The 26,793-nt window shown below is 37.3% G+C and overlaps 1 protein-coding gene and 1 non-coding gene across 9 annotated transcripts in view; one reads left to right on the top strand and one right to left on the bottom strand.

Annotated features, from left to right (window-relative positions):
* Positions 1 to 26,793, top strand: part of DPP8 (dipeptidyl peptidase 8) — a 55,286-nt gene that overhangs the window by 24,911 nt on the left and 3,582 nt on the right. For 5 of the 8 annotated variants that reach the window (XM_067750804.1, XM_067750796.1, XM_067750824.1 and 2 more), the window contains 14 exons: positions 1,469 to 1,579; positions 2,239 to 2,367; positions 2,923 to 2,984; positions 4,959 to 5,059; positions 5,724 to 5,901; positions 6,787 to 6,946; positions 10,472 to 10,551; positions 13,853 to 14,005; positions 14,487 to 14,622; positions 15,723 to 15,868; positions 21,720 to 21,866; positions 23,076 to 23,228; positions 24,501 to 24,643; positions 25,779 to 25,890. In XM_067750804.1, the coding sequence (XP_067606905.1) occupies positions 1,469 to 1,579; positions 2,239 to 2,367; positions 2,923 to 2,984; positions 4,959 to 5,059; positions 5,724 to 5,901; positions 6,787 to 6,946; positions 10,472 to 10,551; positions 13,853 to 14,005; positions 14,487 to 14,622; positions 15,723 to 15,868; positions 21,720 to 21,866; positions 23,076 to 23,228; positions 24,501 to 24,643; positions 25,779 to 25,890 (1,811 nt within the window). Of the gene's footprint in view, positions 1 to 1,468; positions 1,580 to 2,238; positions 2,368 to 2,922; positions 2,985 to 4,958; positions 5,060 to 5,723; positions 5,902 to 6,786; positions 6,947 to 10,471; positions 10,552 to 13,852; positions 14,006 to 14,486; positions 14,623 to 15,722; positions 15,869 to 19,165; positions 21,181 to 21,719; positions 21,867 to 22,276; positions 22,448 to 23,075; positions 23,229 to 24,500; positions 24,644 to 25,778; positions 25,891 to 26,793 lie in introns of those variants that run through there. The other 3 variants (XM_067750832.1, XM_067750841.1, XM_067750846.1) reach the window with 3 other exon arrangements.
* On the bottom strand, positions 3,580 to 3,652 carry TRNAV-CAC (transfer RNA valine (anticodon CAC)). Its single transcript has one exon. It is a non-coding gene; the product is annotated as a tRNA-Val (tRNA).

Raw genomic sequence — 26,793 nt, 5'->3', positions numbered from 1 at the left:
TAGAATAATACAGATACTTTGGAAAACTGTGTGACAGTTTCTTATAAATTTAAAGATAAATTTTTTACAGTACCCAGCCATTCCAGTCCTAGGTCTTTATTCAAGAGAAAGGAAAACACATGTCCACATAGATTCTTACACAAGAATAATCATAGCATCTTTATTCATAATAGCAACTAGAAGCTGCTCAGATGTCCATTCACAGATGAATGGATAAAAGAACTGTGGTATACAATGAAATACCACTCAGCAACAAACATACTGTGTTTGTTGCTGAGTGTATACTGTATGATTTCACTTACATGAAATTCTGGAATATTCAAAACTAACCTATGGTGATAGAAATCAGATCAGTGGTTGCTTCTGAGGCAGGAATGGACATTGACTGGGAAGGGGCATGAGAAAACATTCTGGGGTGTTGGAAATATTCTGTGTCTTGATAGCGTGTGGTTATGCAAGTATATGCATTTTTCAGAGTAAACAGTACACTTAAGATTTTGTAAATTATAAAGCAATTCTTTTTAAAAAGGTTGTTCATAGTCTCACTATTTGGAGAGGACCACATTTTGATTTATATCCTGACACTTTAAAAAATATGTATTTGTATTACACTTTTATAAATGGAATCAGTATACATGTCATTTAGTAATATGCTTTTTTAAATTCAAGTATATTGTAAACATTTTCCCATGTCATGAAATCTTACATAATTATGGCTTTGTAGTTTTTTAGATTGACTGATTGATTTCGGCTGCGCCAGGTCTTAGTTGCGGCGTGCAGGCTTAGTTGCGGCGTGCATGCATGTGGGATCTAGTTACCTGACCAGGGCTTAAACCCAGGCTCCCTGCATTAGGAGTGTGGAGCCCTACCCACTGGACCACCAGGGAAATCCCTAGATTTTGTTTTTAAAGCAAGAGTTCCCTTCAGACTATTTGCTGGAAACCTAGGTGTAAAACAGATAAAAGCTCATCTGCTTTGGTTAAATAAGAGGAAGGGGAGGGAGGAGAAATGGTGAATTACATGATCTGTTAGACCCCATTCTCGGTCTAAAGATGTGCTTCTCTGTGTAGGAGAGTAAAAAGTCACCATGACCCTTTACATGTATTCTTTTTCCCATGGTCCTAGCTAAATGGGAAAATAATAACTAACATTTATGGAACACATACTATGGCTCAGGCTTTTTTCTAAGTACTTTATGTAAAATAACTCATTTAATCCTCATAACAACCATATAAGGTAGGTTCTTATTCCCATTTATAAATGGGTACTGCAGTGGAACGTGATCAGGTGCTTTGTCCAGGGTCAGTCATTTAGTAAATGATGGAACTCAGTTTTGAATTCAGTCCATTTAGCTCCACAGTTCACCACTATACTATAGCTGCCTTTCAGAATAAATGGAATCATTCTGCTTTGTACCTATGAAAAGATAGAGAACTTCTGTGATAATTTTGCTTTTATGTTTGTCTAGAGCTAGCCAACATGGAAGAGGATCCAAGATCAGCTGGAGTTGCTACCTTTGTTCTTCAAGAAGAATTTGATAGATATTCTGGTTATTGGTGGTGTCCAGAAGCTGAAACAAGTAAGAGGCTTCAAAATAATATATTACAGGTCAATTAAAGTATTATGAGATTCAACTACCAATTAGTTAACTGCACAGATTCTTAAAATAGATTCTGAAGTGATGAAGATTGGATCCTACCAGTAGTTATTTAGAATATTCAGGCTATATCTCACCATAATGAGTTCTCATAAAAAACAGGTGTATTGTGGTTCAGTACCCCAAGTCCTTCAACTCTCCTTGCCAGTTTTTCATCTAGAAGCTGGTTGGTGGCAACATTGGTGGCAAAATAAAAAATACCACCCCTTAATGGGAGTTGCTATAAAAAACATAGGATTGACTAGAGTCTGCATGAACAGATGGCCAAATTAGTGTATGAATGGATCAGAAAAAAAGAGCACAAATTCCTCCTTTTTCTTGGTGTATTCACAAGGATTTTACTAGCTGAGAAACAGCTCTCTAAAGCAGTAGCTTTCAAACTTTTTGACTGTGATCTGGTTAGAAATTTGTTTTACATTCTAGCTTAATACATTGTACATATACTCTATACATAAAAGGCAGCATGTTTTATGTGTAAACTGTTTTTCGCTATGGGAGATATAATACTAGAGGGAATGGTCGATTATGATTACTTTCTGGCATAATTCTCCTAAATTTTCAATATTTAATTTCCTTTTAAGCTCCCAGTGGCAGTAAAATTCTTAGAATTCTGTATGAAGAAAATGATGAATCCGAAGTGGAAATTATTCATGTTACATCCCCTATGTTGGAAACAAGGAGGGCAGATTCATTCCGTTATCCTAAAACAGGTACTGTATTCCATTGGCATTTATATTCACTCATTCCTGCTTTTCAAACAAGATTCTTTCTGCATTCATCCAAAGGTATGGTCAACATGGATATTTTACAGATTTAGTAAGGATGGATTGTTTAAGTGTCTCTGAAGTAGGTTTTTTAATTACAGGCTGATCCTTTTTAATTATTTCAAAGGTGAGGAAGTGCACAAAACTGATTATTTCAAGAAATGAATAAAGAAGTACTTTTGCTAGGAAATAAAGATTTTTAAGGGATTATGTTCTTAATAAATTAGTAATTTTTTCCCATATTGCTATTTACAGCATTTCAATTGTGAAATGATACGAATTCCCCTTCATTACGAACTAACTCTTGATGTTTTTCAGCTTTTTTTTATAGCCATATTAAAAATTATGAATTGAAAAGGAGTTCTGAGATTCTTATGCAATAAAGTCCTGACTATATGCAACATTCCTCATTTGACTAAAGTATAAAAAGGATTGATCTGGCAAAATTCGTTTGAATAATTTTGGATATGCATTACTATTCATTTATGTCTCTTTCTAAAGGCACAGCAAATCCAAAAGTCACTTTTAAGATGTCGGAAATACTGATTGATGCTGAAGGAAGGGTAAGTATAAAATGTTAACTTTTTGTATCATTTGACTAGTCTGTCAGTAGAGATTTTAGATATGCTTTTTTATGTTTTGGACTTGTTGAACTTGCTGAGACATCTACAGATCATGATTTCAGGTTGACCTAATTTTCTACTTTGAAAACTTTCTGCTGGTTCCCAAGATAGGAATATAGGGATATGCATATTTACCACTCCTTTCCAGTATTTTTCCTCTTTGCCTGTGTTAATTCTCCAGATCAGTATTTCTTAAATAGTGGTTACTAACTGGTGAGTCACCTTCTGTGTTGAATAGATGTCTACAGTAGATTAAATATCCCTCATTTCTTTAATACTGCTACTTTCCATTTGGACAGATGCTTATAAGCTAAATGCACACAAAATTAATTTAAAAACAGTCTTCTCTGTTAGACTTTTTTAACAACTTTATTGAAGTATAATTATATATACACACACACACACACACACACACACACACACAGTTTAAATATTTATTTATTTATTTGGCTGCACAGGTTCTTTTTAGTTGTGGCACGTGGGGTCTTCGTTGCCGCGTGCAGGATCTTTTTTAGTTGTGGCATGTGGGATCTAGTTCCCTGACCAGGGATCGAACCTGGGCCCCCTACACTGTGAGTGCAGAGTCTTAACCACTGGACCGCCAGGGAAGTCCCTGAAATATAATTCACATACAATACAATTCACTCATTTAAAGTTTAAAATGGCCTTTAGTATATTCACAGAATTGTGCAGCCATCACCACAGTCAATTTTAGAACATTTTCATTACCCCTGAAAGAAACTCACATCCCTTAATCATCACCCCCAAACCTTTCCATGCCCCACAACCCTGGGCAACCACTAATCTACTTTGTATCTATGGATTTGCCTATTCTGGACATTTCTTATAAATGAAATCATACAGTATCTAGTCTGAGTTCTTTCACTTAGCATCATGTTTTCAAGCACTAATCATGTTGGCACCACGTAACAGCATTTCACTGCTTTTTATCGCCCAAAAATATTCCATTGTATGGATATACCACATTTTATTTATCCTAGCCATCCTAGTGGATTTGAAGTTGCACCTTACTGTGGTTTTTTTTTTTTTAATTAATTAATTTATTTATTGGCTGTGTTGGTTCTTCCTTGCTGCGTGTGGGCTTTTCTCTAGTTGCAGCGAGCAGGGGCCACTCCCCGTTGCGGTGCGTGGGCTTCTCACCGGAGTGGCTTCTCTTGTTGCAGAGCACGGACTCTAGGCGCACAGTCTTCAATAGTTGCGGCAGTGGGCTCAGTAGTTGTGGCTCACGGGCTTTGTTGTTCTGTGGCATGTGGGATCTTCCCGGACCAGGGCTCGAACCCGTGTCCCCTGGCAGGGGGACTCTTAACCACTGTGCCACCAAGGAAGCCCCCTTACTGTGGTTTTGATTTACATTTTTCTGATACATTTTTCTGATGGCTAATGATGTTGAGCATCTTTTCATGTGCTTATTGGCCATTTGTATATCTTCTTTGGAGAACTGTCTATTCAGATCCTTTGTCCATTTTTTTAAAAGTATATTTAAAATTGTGTTAGACTATTAAGGGAAAAAAGTTTGCTTACTCAGGACCATTTCACTAATATATTACAAAAATAGTATTTTAAGCTAAAATAAAAGGAACTACAGACTATTAGTTTTCTTAGATACTAGAGTCTATAAAGTGATTAAAATCTGATTTAACCAGTTATTATCAAGAGTTCTGTTAGTATAAACTCACGGGAAAAGACGTTTAGACTATGCTGATTCTTGTAGTTAGAACTTTTTAGGTGTAAGAGCACCAGTATAGGTAACCCATGACTTACTGCTGGTTTTGTTAATCCTGTGTACCTAAGACTGAAAAAGTATGCTGTTAAAGATAGTGATTTAAGTAGACCAATAAGCTAGTTACTTATCTCAGTTTTCTATAACTAGATTCCTTTTTTCTTTTTTAATAGCTTATAGATGTCATAGATAAGGAACTAATTCAGCCTTTTGAGATTCTGTTTGAAGGAGTTGAATATATTGCCAGAGCTGGATGGACTCCAGAGGGAAAATAGTGCGTATGTTAAATTGCCACTTCTTTACAAATAATTTAGGACCCAGAACTGTCTGTGCTGTTAGGTTTTCCTTTCCGTTGGAGCTGCCTTCACATGTAAATTTGAAGTGTAGATAGTTCTGCACAAAGAATTTTTCCTGAACTAAGTGGACTTGTAATCCTATAATCATAGGTGCATTGCATTTTAATTCTGTCTCTTAGCCAGTCACAGTTTCACAGTGTTATTTGTGGTTAAATTGTATGACTTTTAGGCTCACATATAAGTATGTATTTTTTTAATTGAATAATTAAGCAGAAACATTTGTAGAGCCTTATGTGAAGATGATTACATGTAGTTCCTGTGTCTAATGTGGACAACAGGAGTTTCACGAGGCATTTATCGACATTAAAGGGAGAAAACAATTTCAAAGGCCATCTGTGGTTTTGGAAATTTAAAGAAAACTACTTTTAAAAACTCTACTCAAGCTTAACTTTTAAAAATAAGTGTAGAATAAGCTAATACTTTTAATTAGCCATTTGTAAGTGATAATTTAACATATACTAAAGCAATACTTTCATTGTGATTATAGAAATAACTGATGGGTGCTAGGGGAAAGATTAGTGGAATATTCATTTTCTGAAGAGTGTGCTTTATTTTGTGCTTTTCTTTTGTTTATTTAAATAGTGCGTGGGCTATCCTACTAGATCGCTCCCAAACTCGCCTACAGATAGTGTTGATCTCACCTGAATTATTTATCCCAGTAGAAGATGATGCCATGGAAAGACAGAGACTCATCGAGTCAGTACCTGACTCTGTGACGCCACTGATTATCTATGAAGAAACAACAGACATCTGGATAAATGTATGCATGTTTTCTTGTACTTGGTTTGAATATTTTCTCAGAATGCTAAAGCAAATGAAGCTCGATAGGAAACTATCCAAATGAATTTTTTGAGTTCAAAGTAACCTTGAATGTTATTTGCTTAGTTTGAACATTTTCAGATTGGAATGTTGGTTCCAGAATGGGTAATGGTTTGTACATAAAAGGTAGATGCCACTGAAATGACATCTCCCTGGCTGCAGAATTGCCCTTGTTTCTGAACACATCAGATAATGAAAACACAGCCTCATTAGTGCCTCTGAGAGGACCACAAGAATCCTGTCTAGAAAAGACTTGCTCTTTTAACTCTTTTAAGTTGGCAAACTATACCAAAATATAACAGTTTAGGATTGAATTTTTCATTTTCCAGTTTAGTGGAAAAAACTTAAACAAGATACAAAATAAATAAAGCCAGCTCACTCCCTGGCTGAATATAGGCTTCATATGATTCACCTCAAACAGATGAACATCTGTTTTCCCTTGAACTGTTAGAATATTTCTCTCTGGAAAAGAAAAGTAAAAGACATTTTTCCTCATCACTTCTGTAATAAGATTTATATCATTAAACTTCGTGCCGTGTTTCAAAGAATTTCAGAGATGGTGAGTAAGAAACAGCTTTTGGTCATATTTTTCTTTTTTCTCCATTTGGAAACATTTATTTCTCAATAGATGAAGTCTTTGACTAAAGTAAGAGAAACGTGAAAGGCCTAGGCAAAATCTCTAATTGTACATATACCATACACCGTAGCCTGACATTTATATTTCAGAGTATGTTTATCAAGTAATTCTTCTTTCTCTGGCTTAATTGAATTGTTTATGTAGTATTTTCATTAATGTGTATAGTAAATTAAGCTATTCATTTTACAGATCCATGACATCTTTCATGTTTTTCCCCAAAGTCATGAAGATGAAATTGAATTTATTTTTGCCTCTGAATGCAAAACAGGTTTCCGTCATTTATATAAAATCACATCCATTTTAAAGGAGAGCAAATACAAACGATCCAGTGGTGGGCTGCCTGCCCCAAGTAAGAAATCCTTTTTTATTTAAAAAGAGGAAAACGTTGGGGGCAGAAGGTGGGAGGGGCAGGGTAATGTAATGTCTTTTTTGTGTACTTTATAAGCATAGGACAAAGTTCTTGATGGATACATAATAAACTATTAATAGTGGGTAATCTCTGGGTATTGGGATTATTTACTTTTACTTTCTGTTTTTGCCTTAACTATACATTTTGTTTAAAGTGAGCTCATATAATTTTTAGATTAAAAAAGCTAGTTTTAAAATGTTACGAAGTTATTAGATATTTGTGCATACTAGATTTTTTTTATACTGTCTGCATCTACACTGAAGTTGATTTATAGGCATAGCTCTTCAGATTGATATAATTATGTTTCCCAAAGTGAAATTAAATATTATGTCAACTGAAGTTAGTTTCTTTTTAAAAAGTGATGGTTTTCCTTCTGGGAAATGTAATACAGAATGTGTAAGCCTAGGAAAAATGAAATGGTACATTGAATACTCCTGTGTTTTTAAAAAATTGAGTTATGGTTTTCTACTTTAATAATATAGAGTTTGTTTTGGAATAGTAGACATTTAATGATGTTATGTTACATGCTTTACCGCCATTTGTAACTTAACAGACTCAACATAGCCATTTTTAAAAAACTGTAGTAAAATATACAAACCAAAATTTATCATTTTAACTTTTAAGTGTGCGGTTTCATGGAATTAAGTGTATTCATATTGTTCTGCAACCATCACCACCATCCATCTCCAGAACTTTTTTCATCTTCCAAAACTGAAACTATCCAATAAATAATACCCGATTTAGTGGAAAATAAGTAACTTCTCATTCCTTCCTCCCCTCAGCCCCTGGCAACCACTTTCTGTCTCTATGAATTTGACTACTCTAGATACCTCATATAAGTGGAATCATACAGGTCTGTCCTTTTATGACTGGCTTATTTCATTTAGCATAGTGTCTTCAAGGTTCAGCCAGGTTGTAGCATGTGTCAAAATGTCCTTCCTTTTTAAGGTTGAATAATATTCCATTGTATACAGAAACACATTTTGTTTATCCATTCACCTATCCATGAACAGATGGGTTGCTTCTACCTTTTGACTGTTGTGAATAATGCTGTAATGAGCATGGGTGGATAGACATCTGTTTCAGACCCTGCTTTCGATTCTTTTGGGTATATACCCAGAAGCGAAATTGCTGGATATGGTAACTCTTTTTGTAATTTTTTAAGGAACCACCATACTCTTTTCCATAGCAGCTGCACCTTAGTACATTCCCATTAGAAGTGCACAGAAGTTCAAATTTCTCCACATCTTTGCTAACACTTGTTATTTTCTGGGTGTAGTTTTTTTTGTTTGTTTTGGTTTCGTTTTTGTTTTGTGGGGGTTTTTTTGCTAAGAGCCATCCTAGTGGGTGTGAAATGGTATGTCATTGTGCTTTTGATTTGCATTTTCCTAATGATTAGTAACATTATCATGTTGCTTAGCCATTTGTATATCTTCTTTAGAGAACTGTCTATTTGAATCCTCTGCCGACTTTTTAGTGGGTTGTTTGTTTTTTCAACATGGCCTTTTTTTTTATATATATATAAATTTATTTATTTATTTTTGGCTGCGTTGGGTCTTCGTTGCTGCGTGCAGGCTTTCTCTAGTTGCGGTGAGCAAGGGCTACTCTTCGTTGCAGTGTGCGGGCTTCTTACTGCAGTGGCTTCTCTTGTTGCAGAGCACAGGCTCTAGGCATGCGGGCTAAAGTAGTTGGGGCATGCGGGCTCAGTAATTGTGGCTCATGGGCTCTAGTAGTTGTGGCGCACGGGCTTAGTTGCTCCGTGGCACGTGGGATCTTCCTGGACCAGGGCTCGAACCCATGTCCCCTGCATTGGCAGGTGGATTCTTAACCACTGCACCATCAGGGAAGCCCTCAACATGGTCTTTTAAATATCATTCTTACTTGGGAAACAGTGAGCTACATCGTAGGACAGCAAAGTAAATACTGTCTATGACTTTGCTTCTTCTCTTAGCCTAATTTTTTTTTAATCAGACAGGAGCTTATATATCCAAGATGGAGATTTTTTCCCTAAGAGCCTTAGTTTAACTTGGCCCTTAGCATGAAATTGCCCCTACCAGTTCCTCTGTTGTTCAGAAATTAAATCTACTTATGGAATTCTGGAAAGTTTAGTGATGAAGACTGGTCAAAGAGCTTGAATAGTAGTTGATTAACTAAAACAACATTCTTGGGACAGTGATAAAAAGATGATAACTTAAAATTTTATACTCCTGTTGAAGAATAAGAACTGTCACCTTAGCTAACATTCTTCTCAGAACACCTAGCTTCTTTTCCCTCTCAGCGTCTGTTTCTGGGCCCCTCAGTTCGTCTACCTCTTCTTTCCGTTTCCCTCTTTTATACTTAGTCTTTCTTGCTCCAGATCTTCCTCCTTTTCTTGATGTCTATTTTATTTTCTTCTTCCCTCCTTTCTTCCATGAATGTCTATAATGTGTAACAATTAGTATTTTTTTAAATATTTATTTATTTATTTGGTTGCACTGGGTCTTAATTGCGGCAGGTGGGCTCCTTAGTTGTGGCATGCATGTGGGATCTGGTTCCCTGAGCAGGGATCAAACCCGGACCCCCTACATTGGGAGCACGGAGTCTTAACCACTGCGCCACTAGGGAAGTCCCAATTAGTATTTATTATATGTTAAATAATATTTATTTTCTGGTGATAAAATTTAAAGTACTAAGTTGAATTTTTGTATCTAAGAAAAAGAAAAGGAGTCTATTTTTTTTTTTAACTTGAGTAGGACCCTACTTAAGATCCTGTATCATTTCACCATCTCAGCTTGTCCTCAGCTGTCACTCCCCAGAGCCAGAGCTGGTAGCAGCTAGGCATAGAGCAGTGGTTCCATTTTTTTAACTTTCTCCTTAGGCCACTGAGAGAGCCTCATCTACCAAGACAGAATCTTATTAAGATAAATGAGACATGTTGGTATGGACTATGGTAATACCCAATTTGTTTTTGGCAAATGAAAAACAGTTGTATTAAAATTTTCCTTTCTGGCTTCTTAGGTAGTTTGTTGCATTTCTGGAAGAAATGCCTTATTGACCCATTAGATTTTTTTATCTTTCTAACCAAGGGTCTAGGAATGCAAGTGCTTTTGAGTTCTTTTCTGTCTGCCGTAACAATCTATTTTGCTGTTTTCACTTTATTTACATGGATTATTCCATTATTATTATGAAGACTCATAACTTGGAATTTTTTTTAACTTTAGACTTTATTATAAGGTGAAATTCACATAACATTATCCATTTTAAAGTGAACATTTAAAATGAACTGTGGCATTTAGTACATTTACAGAGTTGTGCAACTACCTACCACCTCTATCTAGTTCCAAAACATTTTCATTACTCCAGACATAACTTTGAATTTTTCAGTGTTAACTTTTTGGAAAAAAGAGTTTAGAATACTATTTTTCATTGTTTCATTTGCTTGTAGTCTGGTGTAGAGTGCTGAATTATGATTATGTTTATCTTCAGGTGATTTCAAGTGCCCTGTCAAAGAGGAAATAGCAATTACCAGCGGTGAATGGGAAGTTCTTGGCCGGCATGGATCTAATGTATGTTCTTTTATTCTACTGATATATTTAGTCAACATCAGCTGTGTGTATGCAGTACTAAAAATCAGTAGTGCAACTTCCTATGACCCCAGTATTTTGAAAATATTTTTAGGGCCTAAAAGAACCCAGTTTGTTGGAAAAGAAGAGTCTTAGTTTAAATTATAAATCTTACCCATTTTATAACCCTAGTATTAGATGTAACTAAAGGTCACCATTTTCAAATACAGTGTTGCTACTTAATAAGGAAAGGGCTGGTCCATGCTTTTCGAGTCTAGCAAAAGTGAGTTATGATATAGTTTGAAAATTATTTCTAAATCTCTTATAGACTACTTGTGTCATTTCTACATTAGAAAATGCATTTACTACTTCTGAAGTAGTGATGCTGTTTCATTCACCTGTTTATCTTATCTCACAAATTTGAAGTTTCATCTACCACCTGCAGAATTTGATGAACATTTATACAGAGCGTAGATTGATAAGGAAGAGGAGGGAAATCCACCCTCTGTTTCACTCTCGGTATATGGCTTTCTGTAGTAATTCAATGAATTCTAATTTTATTTCTTTTGCCTTTTATAGTACCTTGTGTTTGTTTCAACTTTCAGTTAGGTGGTCAGTTTCATGAGATCTCTAAGAAAGCCATCCTTTATGTGTGATACGTACAGTTAAGTTGATTTATGCTACCAGGATTTAGTGAAGGCCTGTGATTTCCTCAAATTGATTCGGAGATTTACTGAAGGATTATATATACTGGCTACTATAGAAGTCACTCGTAGTCCCCAAGGTGATTAAGGAGAAAGAATGAAGATCCAGGTCCCAGGTTTGTTTTTGTTGGTAAAAACTTTAGAATATAATAGGCGACCTTTAAAGTCTTGTTTCCACTTGAGAGTGTCACATGACCTTTTGGTTATATATTCAATATATTTTTTTCTCTTTGGGGACCTTGGATGTTATTGTCACCTGAGAAAAATCTTACAGTGTAATTCTAAGTTCTGATAATAAAAATTTACACTAATGTAAACTTCATGCTGTGTAATGGTTGGACAATACTGAGGGAATCCCCAAAATTGTATTTATGCAGATCTGAACCTTATTTGGGCAACCTAAGTGTCTTTCTACTACTTGCCATAATGTACATCAATTTTCTTCTTTATGTCATGCTTATTTATGTGATGTGGTTGTGTCTCTCTTTCTTACTCTTCTATTTTCTGTCTATTCTTGCTTTACTTTTTTTAAGTTACCTTTCCCTTCTTTACTTTTGCCAGTGACCTGTTCACACCCAAAGATTTCTAATGACCGTGATGAGTAAATCTTTGAGGCTTTTAAACCCATGTGCCCCTTAGGGTTCTCAAAGTGTGTTCTCTGGACCACAGAGGATCAGCATCACCTGGGAACTTTTTAGAACTACAAATTCTTGGCCCCCCTCGCCCCCCAGACCTCCTGAATCAAAAAGTCTGGGGATGGGACCCAGCAATTTGTTTCACAAGCCCCTCAGGCGATTCTGATATTCATGTGATGCTGAAACCCTCAGGTGTTTCATGTAAAGTTGCTACATGAAACAAAGAAAAGGGGAGTGAGGAATTAACCAGTTATTTATGCAGTTTTGAGAGGCCTGATTTCCAACTGCTAGGTCAAGAGCAGAACCAGTCCTGACGTTTTGCACAGATTAACACATACCTGTGAAGCTTCATGAATGTTTGTTCTGCCACTTCCTATCCTTTGTATTCTTTCTGTCTATGTCATATAGGTCTACTTAATGTCAACTGTGTTTATTTTTCTATCCATGCATGCTAAGAAAATGTTTATAATGACTAAGAGGAAACTTCTTGGAGAAAATGTGGCATTTAAAAATACTTGCTTTTAGAAATGTACTTGTGTTTTCTTTGCTGTATAAAACAGTTTGAATTTTTTAAATAAATTTATTTTATTTATTTATTTTTGGCTGTGTTGGGTTTTCGTTGCTGCACGCGGGCTTTCTCTAGTTGCGGTGAGCGGGGGCTGCTGTTTGTTGGGGTGCATAGACTTCTCACTGCAGTGCCTTCTCTTGTTGTGGAGCACGGGCTCTAGGTGCGCGGGCTCAGTAGTTGTGGCTCGCGGGCTCTAGAACGCAGGCTCAGTAGTTGTGGTGCACAGGCTTAGTTGCTACACGTCATATGGGATCTTCCTGGACCAGGGATCGAACCCGTGTCCCCTGCATTAGCAAGCAGATTCTTTTTTTTTTTTGACTGTTTATTTTTTTTAACATCTTTATTGGAGTATAATTGCTTTACAATGGTGTGTTAGTTTCTGCTTTATAACAAAGTGAATCAGCTATACACGTACCTATATCCCCATATGTCTTCCCTCTTGCGTCTCCCTCCCACCCTCCCTATCCCACCCCTCTAGGTGGTCACAAAGCACCGAGCTGATCTCCCTGTGCTATGTGGCTGCTTCCCACTAGCTATCTATTTTGCATTTGGTAGTGTATATATGTCAGTGCCACTCTCTCACTTCATCCCAGCTTACCCTTCCCCCTCCCTGTGTCCTCAAGTCTATTCTCTACGTCTGCGTCTCTGTTCCTGTCCTGGCAGGCGATTCTTAACCACTGCGCCACCATGGAAGCCCACACAGTTTGAATTTTATTAAACATCATTTGAGTAGGCTGCTAGAAGATTTTGAAAAGGAACAATAAAAGCCATTTATTTAGAATCTTACTGTAATTTAGGAAGAATATTAAGTGAATTCAGCTATGAGTATACTTGCAGTTATTTTGAGTTCTGAATGAAGGCTTAAAAGATCCTTCATACTTATTTATAAACTATAAGTATTGAAACTGATTGAGTGATTGAGTTCAGTTATTCCCCAACCCAATAGATAAGAAATTTTTACAAATTTGTACAAAAAACTAAAGAAGCACTGCCTAAGATAATGCTGCACTGAGAAATAGGATGCTAAAATTAAACTCTTTTAAGTGTGCATGAATGGTTGACCTGAGCTGTAATATAGGTATTTTTTTCTCTGTAAAGGATTGTCATTTTAATGAAATAATTTTTGTATTTTAAGAAAAGTACACATTCTAACCATATAGGAAACTACCAGTAGCATGCAACTTGGGTATCCTTTTACCTTCTGGACAGGATCTATTCTTAGCTATAAGACATGAGCAAAACCAACTCAAGCTTATTAACATTGGTGACAGATTTTTTAAAGAGGCACAAGGCAAAGGGTGGCTCAAATGATTTGAATAAAATTGGATATTGTTTGTTAACTTACTGGTCTTGCCAAGGTCATACTAGCACTGATTTTTTTGTTGTTATTTTGACAGATCCAGGTTGATGAAGTCAGAAAGCTGGTATATTTTGAAGGCACCAAAGACTCTCCTTTAGAACATCACCTGTACGTGGTCAGTTATGTAAATCCTGGAGAGGTGACAAGGCTGACCGACCGTGGCTATTCCCACTCTTGCTGCATCAGCCGGGTATTAAGTCCCTGTTTGAAAAGGGTTTCCTGTCATATAAAAAACCCTCTATTCGGGCTTCCCTGGTGGCGCAGTGGTTGAGGGTCCGCCTGCCGATGCAGGGGACACGGGTTCGTGCCCCGGTCCGGGAAGATCCCACATGCCGCGGAGCGGCTGGGCCCGTGAGCCATGGCCCCTGAGCCTGCGCGTCCGGAGCCTGCACATCCGGAGCCTGTGCTCCGCAACGGGAGAGGCCACAACAGTGAGAGGCCCACATACCGCAAAAAAAAAACAACCCTCTATTCATGTAATACTCCTTTTCAGTAATGTGAAAATTGGTGAAGTTGGCCTGCAAAAACCTTATACTTAACTTTAGAATTGTATATGTGTATAAATGGTCAGACTCTTACCATACTCCAGCTGTAGCATTAGTGCACATGTAGCAACAGATAACCTTTTTTACTTTTCCCTGGGGAAAAGTAATTGTTTTTCCTTTCTCTAGCATTGTGACTTCTTTATAAGTAAGTATAGTAACCAGAAGAATCCACACTGTGTGTCCCTTTACAAGCTCTCAAGTCCTGAAGATGACCCAACCTGCAAAACAAAGGAATTTTGGGCCACCATTTTGGATTCAGCAGGTACTCATTTCCCTGAGCCTGATCTTAAGTAGGATTAGTACATTAGGGCACTAAACCTGTGTCATATGTCCACATTTCCTGAACAGAGTCTTCCCGTCTCTTACCACCACCTGTCCCTGAGCTGCTGGGTTCCTGATTGATCCCATCCCTCCTAGTCTATCAATTATCAAATAAGACTGGTTACCTCCTACTCCAGGCAGGAGCAAGTCAGGAAGGCCTTTTTGAAAATAAGATTAAAATAGTCAAGATACCAGCTAGGAAGTGATTTATTCACATGTTTGGATGAGTTCCCAGATAAACAACTGAATTTGAAGATAATATATACTGAACTAGTAAGACACTTGGGAAGGGAAGCTGCAGCTTTAAGGAATACCCAGCTGGTCACTTTCTTAAACTTCTACAGCACTTGTAATGGCCATCTTAATAAAAGATAGAACACTCATTCTGTATGGGAGTGAAGAGCACTGTGAATTACCTATTTTTAAAATGCTTGATTTCTTAAACATGAAGAATGGACTAATTTTTTATATCTTTTAATTCATTTTGTCCCCAAATCCTTTTTTCCTGTTAGGTATTTTCACTCATAAATACCTCCTAAGGGATTAAGAAATTAGTGCAAATCCACAAGGTATAAGTATGTTCTGATGTCCACAATCAGGATTTGTAATATGGTGATGATCTCTGCTTAAACTGTAACATCATCCAGTATACACAGATTTAGTATAGGTCTGTATCGCTTTGGAAAACCAATTAATTAAGTTAATTTGTGGTTTCAGTTTCCCATCAGGTATATAGCTTAACCATCAATAAGTTACACAAACCGAGCACAAAGTATTTGTGTTCTGCATGTAAATACCTCCTGGGCTCCAAGGATTATTCATAATACTTTGTGTCTGCTTCTCAAGTGGATAATTTGATATGTTCATTAGATTTCCTTTTTTAAAGATAACTTTGTGCTTGATTTCTTGCTTATCATCTGAAGGGGGGGAATGGTTAGTTATTTGTGTATAGGGTGGTGGGTTTATAGTATCTTTTCCTTGCTCTCAGATTGCTGAGCTCCCATAAGAACTCCTTATACAGACTGTGTTACCTCCTCTCAGGTCCTCTTCCTGACTATACCCCTCCAGAAATTTTTTCTTTTGAAAGCACTACTGGATTTACATTGTATGGGATGCTATACAAACCTCATGATCTACAACCTGGAAAGAAATACCCGACTGTGCTGTTTATATATGGTGGTCCTCAGGTGGGCATATTTACATACATATATGTGTGTGTGTGTGTGTTTTCATTTTCTTTTTCTTTTTTTTAGGTGATTTGTTTTTTAAATGTCTGGTCAATTGTTTCAGTTAAGATTTGAACATTGCTGAGCCTCTGCTATTATTGACTCTGGCTTATGCTCTAATTATCCAATTTAGGAGTTCAGGAAGCTGGGTTTTGTTAGATAGCTAACTCGAAAATCAGTGTCAATTTCTTTTTTTTTCTTTTGGCCACACCATGCGGTTTGTGGGATCTTAGTTCCCCGACTAGGGATCAAACCCAGGCCCTCGCCAGTGAAAGCACAGTCTTAACCACTGGACCGCCAAGGGAATTCCCTCAATGTCAGTTTCTTAATTTACAGTGAGGACTATAACTGTCATGGAGAATGTAGTATGTCAGTAGGTAAATATGTTGTTTTGTAGGTAGAGAACTTGTTTTGGAAATGATTTTAAATAATTAAATATCTTGGTAAATAAAGAGTCTTAACAGATATTTTTGAAAGCCTTGGTAGCCTAATGAATTCCATCTCTTCATTCTAAGGCCACATCTCTCAAGAAAGCTATAATACTTTTATCAGCTAGTTAAGGCAACTGCTATACTACTATTCAGCACTGTAAGAAGTTTACACCTTGATTTTCTTGTTTCCACCTTAAGTATTAGCATGTGAATATTAAGCAAATTTTACTGTCAGAGTAAAGTATTTTGGATAGGTGAGTTGGTAATTTTTTTAATGTTTAATCTTGGTTATATATCTTACTTTGAGACCCTGTAGAAATTAGAATATAATTACAATGTTTTTCTAATAGAACTCCCTTGGACTCAGTAAATATCCTTTATAATTATACCCAGTTATTCAGATCTGGAAATGTATCTAGATGTAAAGTTATCCAAAAAATAAAAGTAACTACATAAGCCATAACATCTCAGCAATAACCGTCATATATCAAGTTAAATCACTTTGCCATTGTTTAGTGTGTTTTACGAACAAAACGTGATTCACATTTGTATAATTGTCATCTACACATAAATTATGAAAGAATTAAATTAGACTTCTCTTAAAAACTTTGAACTAAATCTTTGTACATTTAAAAAAAAGGTGTAATACAGGGCTTCCCTGGTGGCACAGTGGTTGAGGGTCCGCCTGCCGATGCAGGGGACACGGGTTTGTGCCCCCGTCCGGGAGGATCCCACATGCCGCGGAGCGGCTAGGCCCGTGAGCCATGGCTGCTGAGCCTGCGCGTCCAGAGCCTGTGCTCCGCAACGGGAGAGGCCACAACAGTGAGAGGCCCATGTACTGCAAAATAAATAAAAATAAATAAAAGGTGTAATACAAAGAAATTCAGGAGACAAATTACAGGACATGCTCAGAAACTTTACATGTTTTGTTATATTATTTTGATATTATGACTAAGTAAGAAGGGTGTTTCTCCTTCCCAATGAAGAAATGATATATAAGATATGTGGAAAACACACTATAAAAACTAGCTGGTTATTTATATTTTTAATACTAAAGGACTCCTTATATTAGTAATTAAGTTTAAAAAGTCTAAGCCATATGAAAAGGTAGTATCACTAAGCATTAGGGAAATGCAAATCAAAACCACAATGAGATACCACCTCACACCCCTTAGGATAGCTATTATCAAAAAAAAAAAGGAAAATAATAAATATTGGTGAGGGTGTAGAAAAATTGGAACTCTAATATGTTGCTGATGGGAATGTAAAATGATGCAGCTGCTATGGAAAACAATATGGCAGTACTTCAAAAAGTTAAACATAGAATTATAATCTGATCCAGCAATTCCATTTCAGGATGTATACCCAAAAGAATTCAAAGCAAAAACTCAAACAGATACTTGTACACCAGTGTTGATTGCAACATTATTCATAATAGCCAAAAGGTGGAAGCAACCCCAGTGTCCGTTGATAGATGAATGGGTAAACAAAATGTGGTATGTAGAGGAATATTATGCAGCCTTTTAAAAAAAAAAAGGAAATTCTGACTCATACTACAGCATGGATGAACATTGAGCTCACTATGCTAAGTAAAATAAGCCAGGCACAGAAGGATAAATATTATATTTTTCCACTTGTATGAGGTACCTAGAAGAAGTAAATTCATAGAGACAGAAAGTAGAATAGAGGTTGTCAGGGACTGGGGAGGGATAGGGAATTATTGTTTAATAGGTTTGAAGTTTCTGTTTGGGATGATGAAAAAGTTCTGGAAATGGATAGTGATGATGGTTGCACAGCAGTGTGAATGTACTTAATACCACTGAATTATATACACTTAAAATGGTTAAAATGCATGTTTTACCATAATAAAGTCCTCGCCATGCAGTAAAAACAAAATTCTTTAATTGTTTGGAGTACTTTATGAATACAACTGCATTTTTTTGCACTTATAGAACAGTTTCTTTCTCAAAGTGTTCTTTGGAAGCATTCAAATTTGGTGAGGCCACAGGAGAATCTGCTATTCAGTTTGCAGGGAGATTTCCCCATAACACTTTGCATGATAGAATGCATTTGGCACTTCAACCCACTGGGAGGTCATTCATCCTTGTGTTTGATGACCATGTGGATTAGATACGAAGAGGCTCCATAATGTAAGATCAGATCTTTCTAATAGCACACAATAACCTTGCAAAATTTGATTAAATCACATAAGTGGTCCAAACCTTTTTTTTCTTGGTGTATATTCAGGTCAAAGTGGGAATCTTTTTTTTTTTTTTTTTTTTTTTTTTGCGGTACGCGGGCCTGTCACCGCTGTGGCCTCTCCCGTCGCAGAGCACAGACTCCGGATGCGCGGGCCCAGCGGACACGGCCACGGGCCCAGCCGCTCCGCGGCATGCGGGATCCTCCTGGACCGGGGCACAAACCCGTGTCCCCTGCATCGGCAGGCAGACTCCCAACCACTGCGCCACCAGGGAATCCCCCAAAGTGGGAATCTTTTGAATAACAACAATGCCACAATTCATAACGTGAGGTGAATTACTTCATCGCTAAATGCAGCAACGTCTGTAGTCGGACAAAAGTGAAACCAAGGAAAGCAACAGATATTTCCCATTAAAGTCATCAAGGCTTAGTTCTTCAAACTTTTCATTGATAACAGTAGTGTGTTTAAAAATGTTTATTTAAAAAAAATGTTTATTTAGCAAATATTTATGATACTTCCTATGTGCCAGACACTGTTCTGCAAACATAAATGCACAAGAGAGCAAGTTAAAATAGCAGAACACAGGTTTTGAAGAATTGATACTGAAGAAAACTTCTGAATTCTTAGTGCTAAAGGGCATTATGTTTAAGTACCTCCTTCTAAGAAGAAGCAGGCCTGGAGGCTGCAAAGGCAGAAACACTGGCTCTGGGGGAGAATGTTGTATCAGGCAATTGAGGCCATCTTCTGTGATTGACAGCAGGCAAAGAAGTGAGTTATTTTTCTTATATGTTCATATATGTGTTCCTTGCCTAATACTTCTTTTTTCAGCTCCCTCCCTTTAAAAACAAGCACTTTTGCCCACCAAACCCCTCCTCCCGAGGTAGACAGGGAAAACATCACTCTCTTGTCTCTGTTTTTCTTTCATTCAGCAAATAGTTACTGAGTTCCTATTATGTACCAGGCACTATTCTAGGCAGTGAGGATACCACAGTGAACAAGTCAGACTAATGTCCCACCCTCATGGAGATTAATGAGGAAAATAATAAACAAGCAGACATATAAATTATATAACTTCATATAATGGAAGTGTTATGAATAATTGTTGGGAAAGAGGATGGCAAAGTGACTAAAATGAGGGTTCTGACTGGAAGGTCAGGGAAGCTCTCTGAGGTTGCAGAGGATGAGAAGGGATGAGCCATGTTAAAGATCTGAGGGCAGAGCATTGTAGACAGAGGGAACAGTAAATGTTAATGTGTCCTGGGGTTAGAACCAACTTGATATAGTTAGTGGTAAGGTTAGAGTGCAGTGCTCAAGGGGGGAAATGGTATGAGATGAGGTCACAGAAATAGCCAAGAGCTAGATAATGTAGTGTCTCAAAGGCAGTGGTAAGGAGTTTAGATCTTACTCTGATCTAAACCCCCTGCCATTAGGAGGACCAAAGCTATAAAGTCATACCTGATTTACATTTTTAAACATCATCCTGTTGCTGTGAGAACAGACTATACGGAGGACAAGTATAGAAACAGAAAGACCAGTTTGACAGTTGTTGCAGTGGCACTAAACATCCGAAAGTTCAAAAGGAGAAGGTTCTTTATACCGCCACTGCCAGTCTAGCCCATTCAATGCTCAGTAGGTATTTATTGAGTGAAGACAGCATCGATGTTTATTTTAACTCCTGGCTGGCTTGGTTTTCCCATTGGTTTCAGCCAGAGAACACTTCCTCAATTTTGCCAGAACCTTTTTTTGTTTGTTTATTATCTACCTTAGTATCCACCAAACCTTGAACTTCTGTAACTTTCTGCCCATTAATTAAAGTCTTCTTTTCACCAGAGAGTATATTTCTGGTAAAGCCCAAACTACATTTAATTTCTCAGTCATTTTGAAGTATAGTTTCTAGGGCAATAAAGATATTTAAGAATTATTCTACCTTTTGCACTGATTTGTGTAGCAGGAAAAAAGAAGCTGACTGGTCATAGTAATTCATTAAAATACTTCAGTTTTCCCTCTACTGGTCAGAGACAATCCCAGAAGAGACAGGTAGGGAGAAAAAATGATCTTATTCTGTCATTTGAATGATACAATTCTTCCTCAGGGTAGAAGTAATCATTTTAGTAATTTTTTCTATGGGGTAGGTTAAATCACTTATCTTGTATGTAGTTAGTATCTAGGTTATAATTTTAAAGTCTGTAGTTACTCAGTAATTCCTCAAAACTTTGAGTGTGAAGTTAAGAAAGAAAAGAAGTAACATGAACATGAAAAGATTTAATTTAAAAGTAAATAAGGGGACTTCCCTGGTGGTGCAGTGGTTAAGAATCTGCCTGCCAGTGCAGGGGACATGGGTTCAAGTCCTGGTCCGGGAAGATCCCACATGCTGCAGAGCACCTAAGCCCATGTGCCACAACTACTGAGCCTGTGCGTTAGAGCCCACGAGCCACAACTACTGAGCCCGCGTGCCACAACTAGTGAAGCCCACACACCTAGAGCCCGTGCTCTGCAACAAGAGAAGCCACTGCAGTGAGAAGCCCGCACACCACAACTAAGAGTAGCCCCCGCTCGCTGCAACTAGAGAAAGCCCAGGCACAGCAACGAAGACCCAACACAGCCAAAAATAAATAAAATAAGTTAATTTAAAAAATAAAAATAAATCAGGGAGGGCTTCCCTGGTGGCGCAGTGGTTGAGAGTCCGCCTGCCAATGCAGGGGACACGGGTTCGTGCCCCGGTCCAGGAAGATCCCACATGCTGCGGAGAGGCTGGGCCCGTGAGCCATGGCCGCTGAGCCTGCACGTCTGGAGCCTGTGCTCCGCAACGGGAGAGGCCACAACGGGAGAGGCCCGCGTACCGCAAAAAAATAAATAAATAAATAAATAAATAAATCAGGGAGAGGGGGAGGAGGGGAATTGCTAATCAATGGGCATAAAAAATTCTTAATTATGCAAGATGAATAAATTCTAGAGATATGCTGTCCAACATTGTCCTATGATTAACAATACTGTATTGTACACTTAAAATTTTAAGAGGGTCCATTTCATGTTGTGTTCTTGCCACAAGAAAATAATTTCATTTTATAGGCAAAATAATGTTAAAAATTTAAGCTTTCTATTTTTTGCAGCATCCTGCCTCTCTTATGCTTTTGTATGCTGCCATATAATAAATTTCACTGAAGTTGTATTTCTTCCTCAGGTGCAGTTGGTGAATAATCGGTTTAAAGGAATCAAGTATTTCCGATTGAATACCCTAGCCTCTCTGGGTTACGTGGTTGTAGTGATAGACAACAGGGGATCCTGTCACCGAGGGCTTAAATTTGAAGGCGCCTTTAAATATAAAATGGTGTGTGAACATACAAACATTTTTCTTTTAAAGACATTTACAATTTTTGGTGCATTGTTTAGTGTGAAATCCCAGAGAAGGAGTTGGGGGAAGGCACTGTGAGTGTGTGTGCACGTGTGTGCATGTGAGCATGTGTTATGGTTTGGGGGTGGGAGGGAAGGTACAACTTGATATTCACTAGGCTATTCATGTCTACCTATATGTAAATTTGGGGAGCTGAGATAGAACCACTTTTATATAGAAACCCCCTCTCTTTCTATTTTTTATGTCCAGTTTAGCCACAAGCCAGTCCATTTAGTTTTCAGCATCCTGTACACTATTAGGAATAATTGAGATTTGTTCTGTCCTCTGTGAAGAGAGAAACCAACTGGTTAGTGCCTTCCTTGTGACAAGCCTCTTTCTCTCTACAGGAAGCTTTAAATGCTACCTTTTAGAGATGCCCCATGTCCTTTCTGCTGCTTTGGGAAATGATGAGAATCCGATGTTCCTTTTGCACAGTAAGGCAGTTACTGTGTTTGCCAGTGTATTGGACATGCTGAGTAAGACATGGGGATTTTCTCCCACAGCCAGTTCTTTGACCTTATGTTGTATTCTCATGTAAGTTTTTGTTTTTATTTTTGTTTTTGGCTCAGTGAAGTGAGATTGTGTGCACTGGCAGGCCTAGTAATACAGACAGGGTGGTGGCGATAGGAATTAGGACTATACAGGACTTTAAAGAAATTGTATGTTCAGTTCCTAGAGGTAGGTGATAGGGAAATAGGATAATGCGTCAAGAGTGATTCCCTCTGCTTTATTACATTAAGTTTTAAAAAGGAGAGGTAATATTAGTCAACCACTTAAGGGGGCTAATTTTTTATCTTTGGGTGTAGGAAGGCTTGTTACAAGGAAGATGCTGACCTCTTAGCAGACAACAGAACAAATGGAAATGGGAAATACCCATACGGCAAGGGACATTTTGGGTCACAGTAGGAAAGAACTTTATGACTAAGGGGTAACTAAACTCTAGGACAGGCTAGCAACAGAAGCTATAGGCTCCTATCTCTAGAGTTAAAAATTTTTTTTTCGAGCAACAGAATTTCCATTGATAATGAGTTCTTATCTAAAAAAACTACAGGTATTTTTAGTAAGAACATCTATCAGCTTTAAAAGCACTCTTATAATAAGATTTTTATTTATCAGAATCAGTGAAATGCTCTCCATTTTTTACAGGGTCAAATAGAAATTGACGATCAGGTGGAAGGACTCCAATATCTAGCCTCTCAATATGATTTCATTGACTTAGATCGTGTGGGCATCCATGGCTGGTCCTATGGAGGATACCTCTCCCTGATGGCATTAATGCAGAGGTCAGATATATTCAGGGTATGTGATTTCCTATGGTACTTCTTTTTGCAATAAGCGTAGAATTTTCTATAAATTGAGATATGAGGAAATGCAAATTTTCTGAAGGTTTACAGAGTTGACAGTACTGTGAAATGTTAGGGTTTGTGTGTTTAATAGCCGTGTGAAATAATAGATATATCTTGTCAACTCATGAGATATGTTTACGTATCTTTATCTACATTTATCTATATAAAATAATTGTCAACTTGATCAGTTACTGGCTATTTATAGACATATGCCAAAGATTATGGGAGATAGTCATGATTAGTAAAACACACATTCATATTGGGTTGTTCTTATTTGTGTAATTGTTGGACTACAACCTCTGAGGGCAGGGATCTGTCTGCCCTATGCTGTATCCTCAGCTGCCAAGCACAATGCTTGGCACATAGTCGGTCCTAAGTAAATCTGTACTGAATGAATAAACTATGAAATATGTAAACAATGATTCCAATTCTATAAACAGCTTCTTAGAAAAATATGTTACAAGAAAATATAAAATGATGCTAACAGTTGTTAAGGGAATGGGAATTATGAGTGGCATTTTTCTTTTTAATATTTCAATAACATTTTATTTTACAGTGAAAATTTTTTATTTTTTAAGAATAAAAACTATAGGGTTTTTGTTCTTACATGTATATTCAGATAATCTTTATTTATAATAACCACAAAATGAACTCTGAATACTGCCATAATTTTCCCAGGCTTGCAGCTGTCAAGAAAGTAATTACAGTATTTAAATCAATATTTAAATATAAAACTGTGTGTGGGAGACTTAAAATGAGGCAAGTATTTAGTGCTTAAATATATTTCATTCATTGTTTTAAATTCTGTACTGCCAACAGAAGCTAAAAAAAAAAAAAAAAAAAAGACTGCTTTTTCCTATATAAAGCTGACACTTGTCCCATATTTTTTTCCCCAGGAGCAGGAATAAATTTACACTGAGGCATTCATATGTTCTCGTTCAGTCTCCCCTTTTAACAGAGGCCCATGTTTATATTTCATCTAGCCCAGGTTAAGGATTTGGTGTGTGGCACATCTGTGGAACATGAAGCTAACTGACTCACAAAGTATCAAATTCTTGACCTTCGCACTCCCCTTTGATTTTCTGAGTTGCCTGAGACCATGTATGCTCCAGTCATGGGGCTAAAGCCTAAGGATAATTTTAGCCTGTAAATTTGCAGTTACAGACTCTCAGTGCTAGCCATTCTTTTCTGGACCACACTTGACTGTCACTGTTATCTTATGCAGGTTGCTATTGCTGGGGCCCCAGTCACTCTGTGGATCTTCTATGATACAGGCTACACGGAACGTTATATGGGTCACCCTGACCAGAATGAACAGGGCTATTACTTAGGATCTGTGGCCATGCAAGCAGAAAAATTCCCCTCTGAGTAAGCTTAAACTTTAAAATTAAAATTATAAATTTAAAATTGTATCTTTAAAAATTGTCTTTAATAATGAAAACTATAAGCATGACAAAACCAAAGCTAATATTTTATAGAGTACTAGAAGACATAGCTGTTTGTCAAAGCTTAATTATAGGCCAGTTCATATAATTTGGGTTTTTTTACAAGTTATATTTGAAGCAGTTGCTTAAGTGATAAAAGAAGCTTAATTAAGTACACAACTGTTTCAAGGTGGAAAAAATTCCATTTCTGCTTACGTATATTTTGCAAGTAACATATATGATTTTTCTTTTTCTAGGGACATGCTATAATTATTGATGTGTGCTAATATCTTAATAGGAAATAGAACACGATTTAATTAAAATATTTTTTCTTGGGGGGCTTCCCTGGTGGCGCAGTGGTTGAGGGTCCGCCTGCCGATGCGGGGGACGTGGGTTCGTGCCCCGGTCCGGGGGGATCCCACGTGCCGCGAAGCGGCTGGGCCGGAGCCTGTGCTCCGCAACGGGAGAGGCCACGGCAGTGAGAAGCCCGTGTACCGCAAAAAAAAAAAAAAAAAAAAAATTTTTTCTTTACATGTAGCATCTGGTTAATATATTACTAATTTAATATTGAAATGCTGAATCCTTTTTTTAAATAAATTTATTTATTTATTTATTTTATTTTGGCTGCCCTGGGTCTTCGTTGGTGCGCGCGGGCTTTCTCTAGTTGTGCAGAGCGGGGGCTACTCTTCGTTGCGGTGCGCGCGCTTCTCATTGCGGTGGCTTCTCTTGTTGCGGAGCACGGGCTCTAGGCATGTGGGCTTCAGTAGTTGTGGCACGTGGGCTCAGTAGTTGCGGTTTGCGGGCTCTAGAGCACAGGCTCAGTAGTTGTGGCACACGGGCTTAGTTGCTGCATGGCATGTGGGATCTTCCCGTACCAGGGCTCAAACCCACGTCCCCTGCATTGGCAGGCGGATTCCTAACCACTGCACCACCAGGGAAGTCCCAAAATGTTGAATCCTTATTCTAATATTACAGTATAAGGAAGTTAACGTAGTTAGTTGTGATTAGTTTTAAGGAGTTAAGTGGTTTTCCCAAATACTCTTATTTTGCCTAATCCTCTGATATTTCCATTTTTCCAGACCAAATCGTTTACTACTCTTACATGGGTTCTTGGATGAGAATGTCCATTTTGCACACACCAGTATATTACTGAGTTTTTTAGTGAGGGCTGGAAAGCCATATGATTTACAGGTGAGTTCTTTTACATTTTCTGATTAAAATAGCCATGATTAGTGATTGGTTACTTTGAAATATAATAAAGTATGGAGTAAGGTTGAATTTTCAGCTGTGGCCACTCTCTGCTTAAGAGAACTAAAATAATAGGCATAGTTAGTAGTGCCTCTAGTTAGATAAAAATTAAGATCCTGTGGAAGTCAGGATGAAAATTGTCCTATCAGATTACATGACTTGCGTATCTGTATCTGCTTTCAGTTTGTAATCATGGACAAGATGACAGGAGTCCATTCACTATCCTCCTTTGCTTTTCTTCTTCCTCTTGAAAGGGTAAAGAAATGCTAGTTGATTTCATTGTTATAAAGGATTTTTAGGACCTGATTACAAGGTCTTTTAATTTTCTTCCGTTTTATATTGACATTGGAGCAGAAACCAACAAGTTACTTACCTCCATTGCTCCATTACTCAAAAAAAAGCTTTTAAGAGAAATTTTTCCTCCTTTCTTCCTCGTTTCTACTCCTTACACAGATTGTTCTCATAAGAAATGAAAAATATTACTTTTCCCTTTTTTGTGTTTCAGTTGACATTTATGTAGGTAAACTATGAGATATTTGTCTATAGCAGCAGTTTTCAAGCGTTTTGGTCTCAGGACCCTTTTATATACCAAAAAGCTTTTGTTTATGTGAGTTATGTCTATCAGTATTTCTCATATAAGATATTAAGACTAAGAAAATTTTAAAATATTCATTTATTTATTTAAAATTAACAATAATAAACTATTACATGTTAACACAGATCACATTTTTAATGGAGGAGAAAATTTTTCAAGACAAAACAATTTACTGAGAAAGTTAGCACTGTTTTACATTTTTCTAAATCCCTTTAATCTCTGGCTTAATAAGAAATACATCTAGATTCTCG

This window comes from Pseudorca crassidens, chromosome 1, assembly GCF_039906515.1.
Source record: "Pseudorca crassidens isolate mPseCra1 chromosome 1, mPseCra1.hap1, whole genome shotgun sequence".
NCBI lineage: Eukaryota > Metazoa > Chordata > Mammalia > Artiodactyla > Delphinidae > Pseudorca > Pseudorca crassidens.
This window is presented reverse-complemented; position numbering and strand designations above follow the sequence as displayed.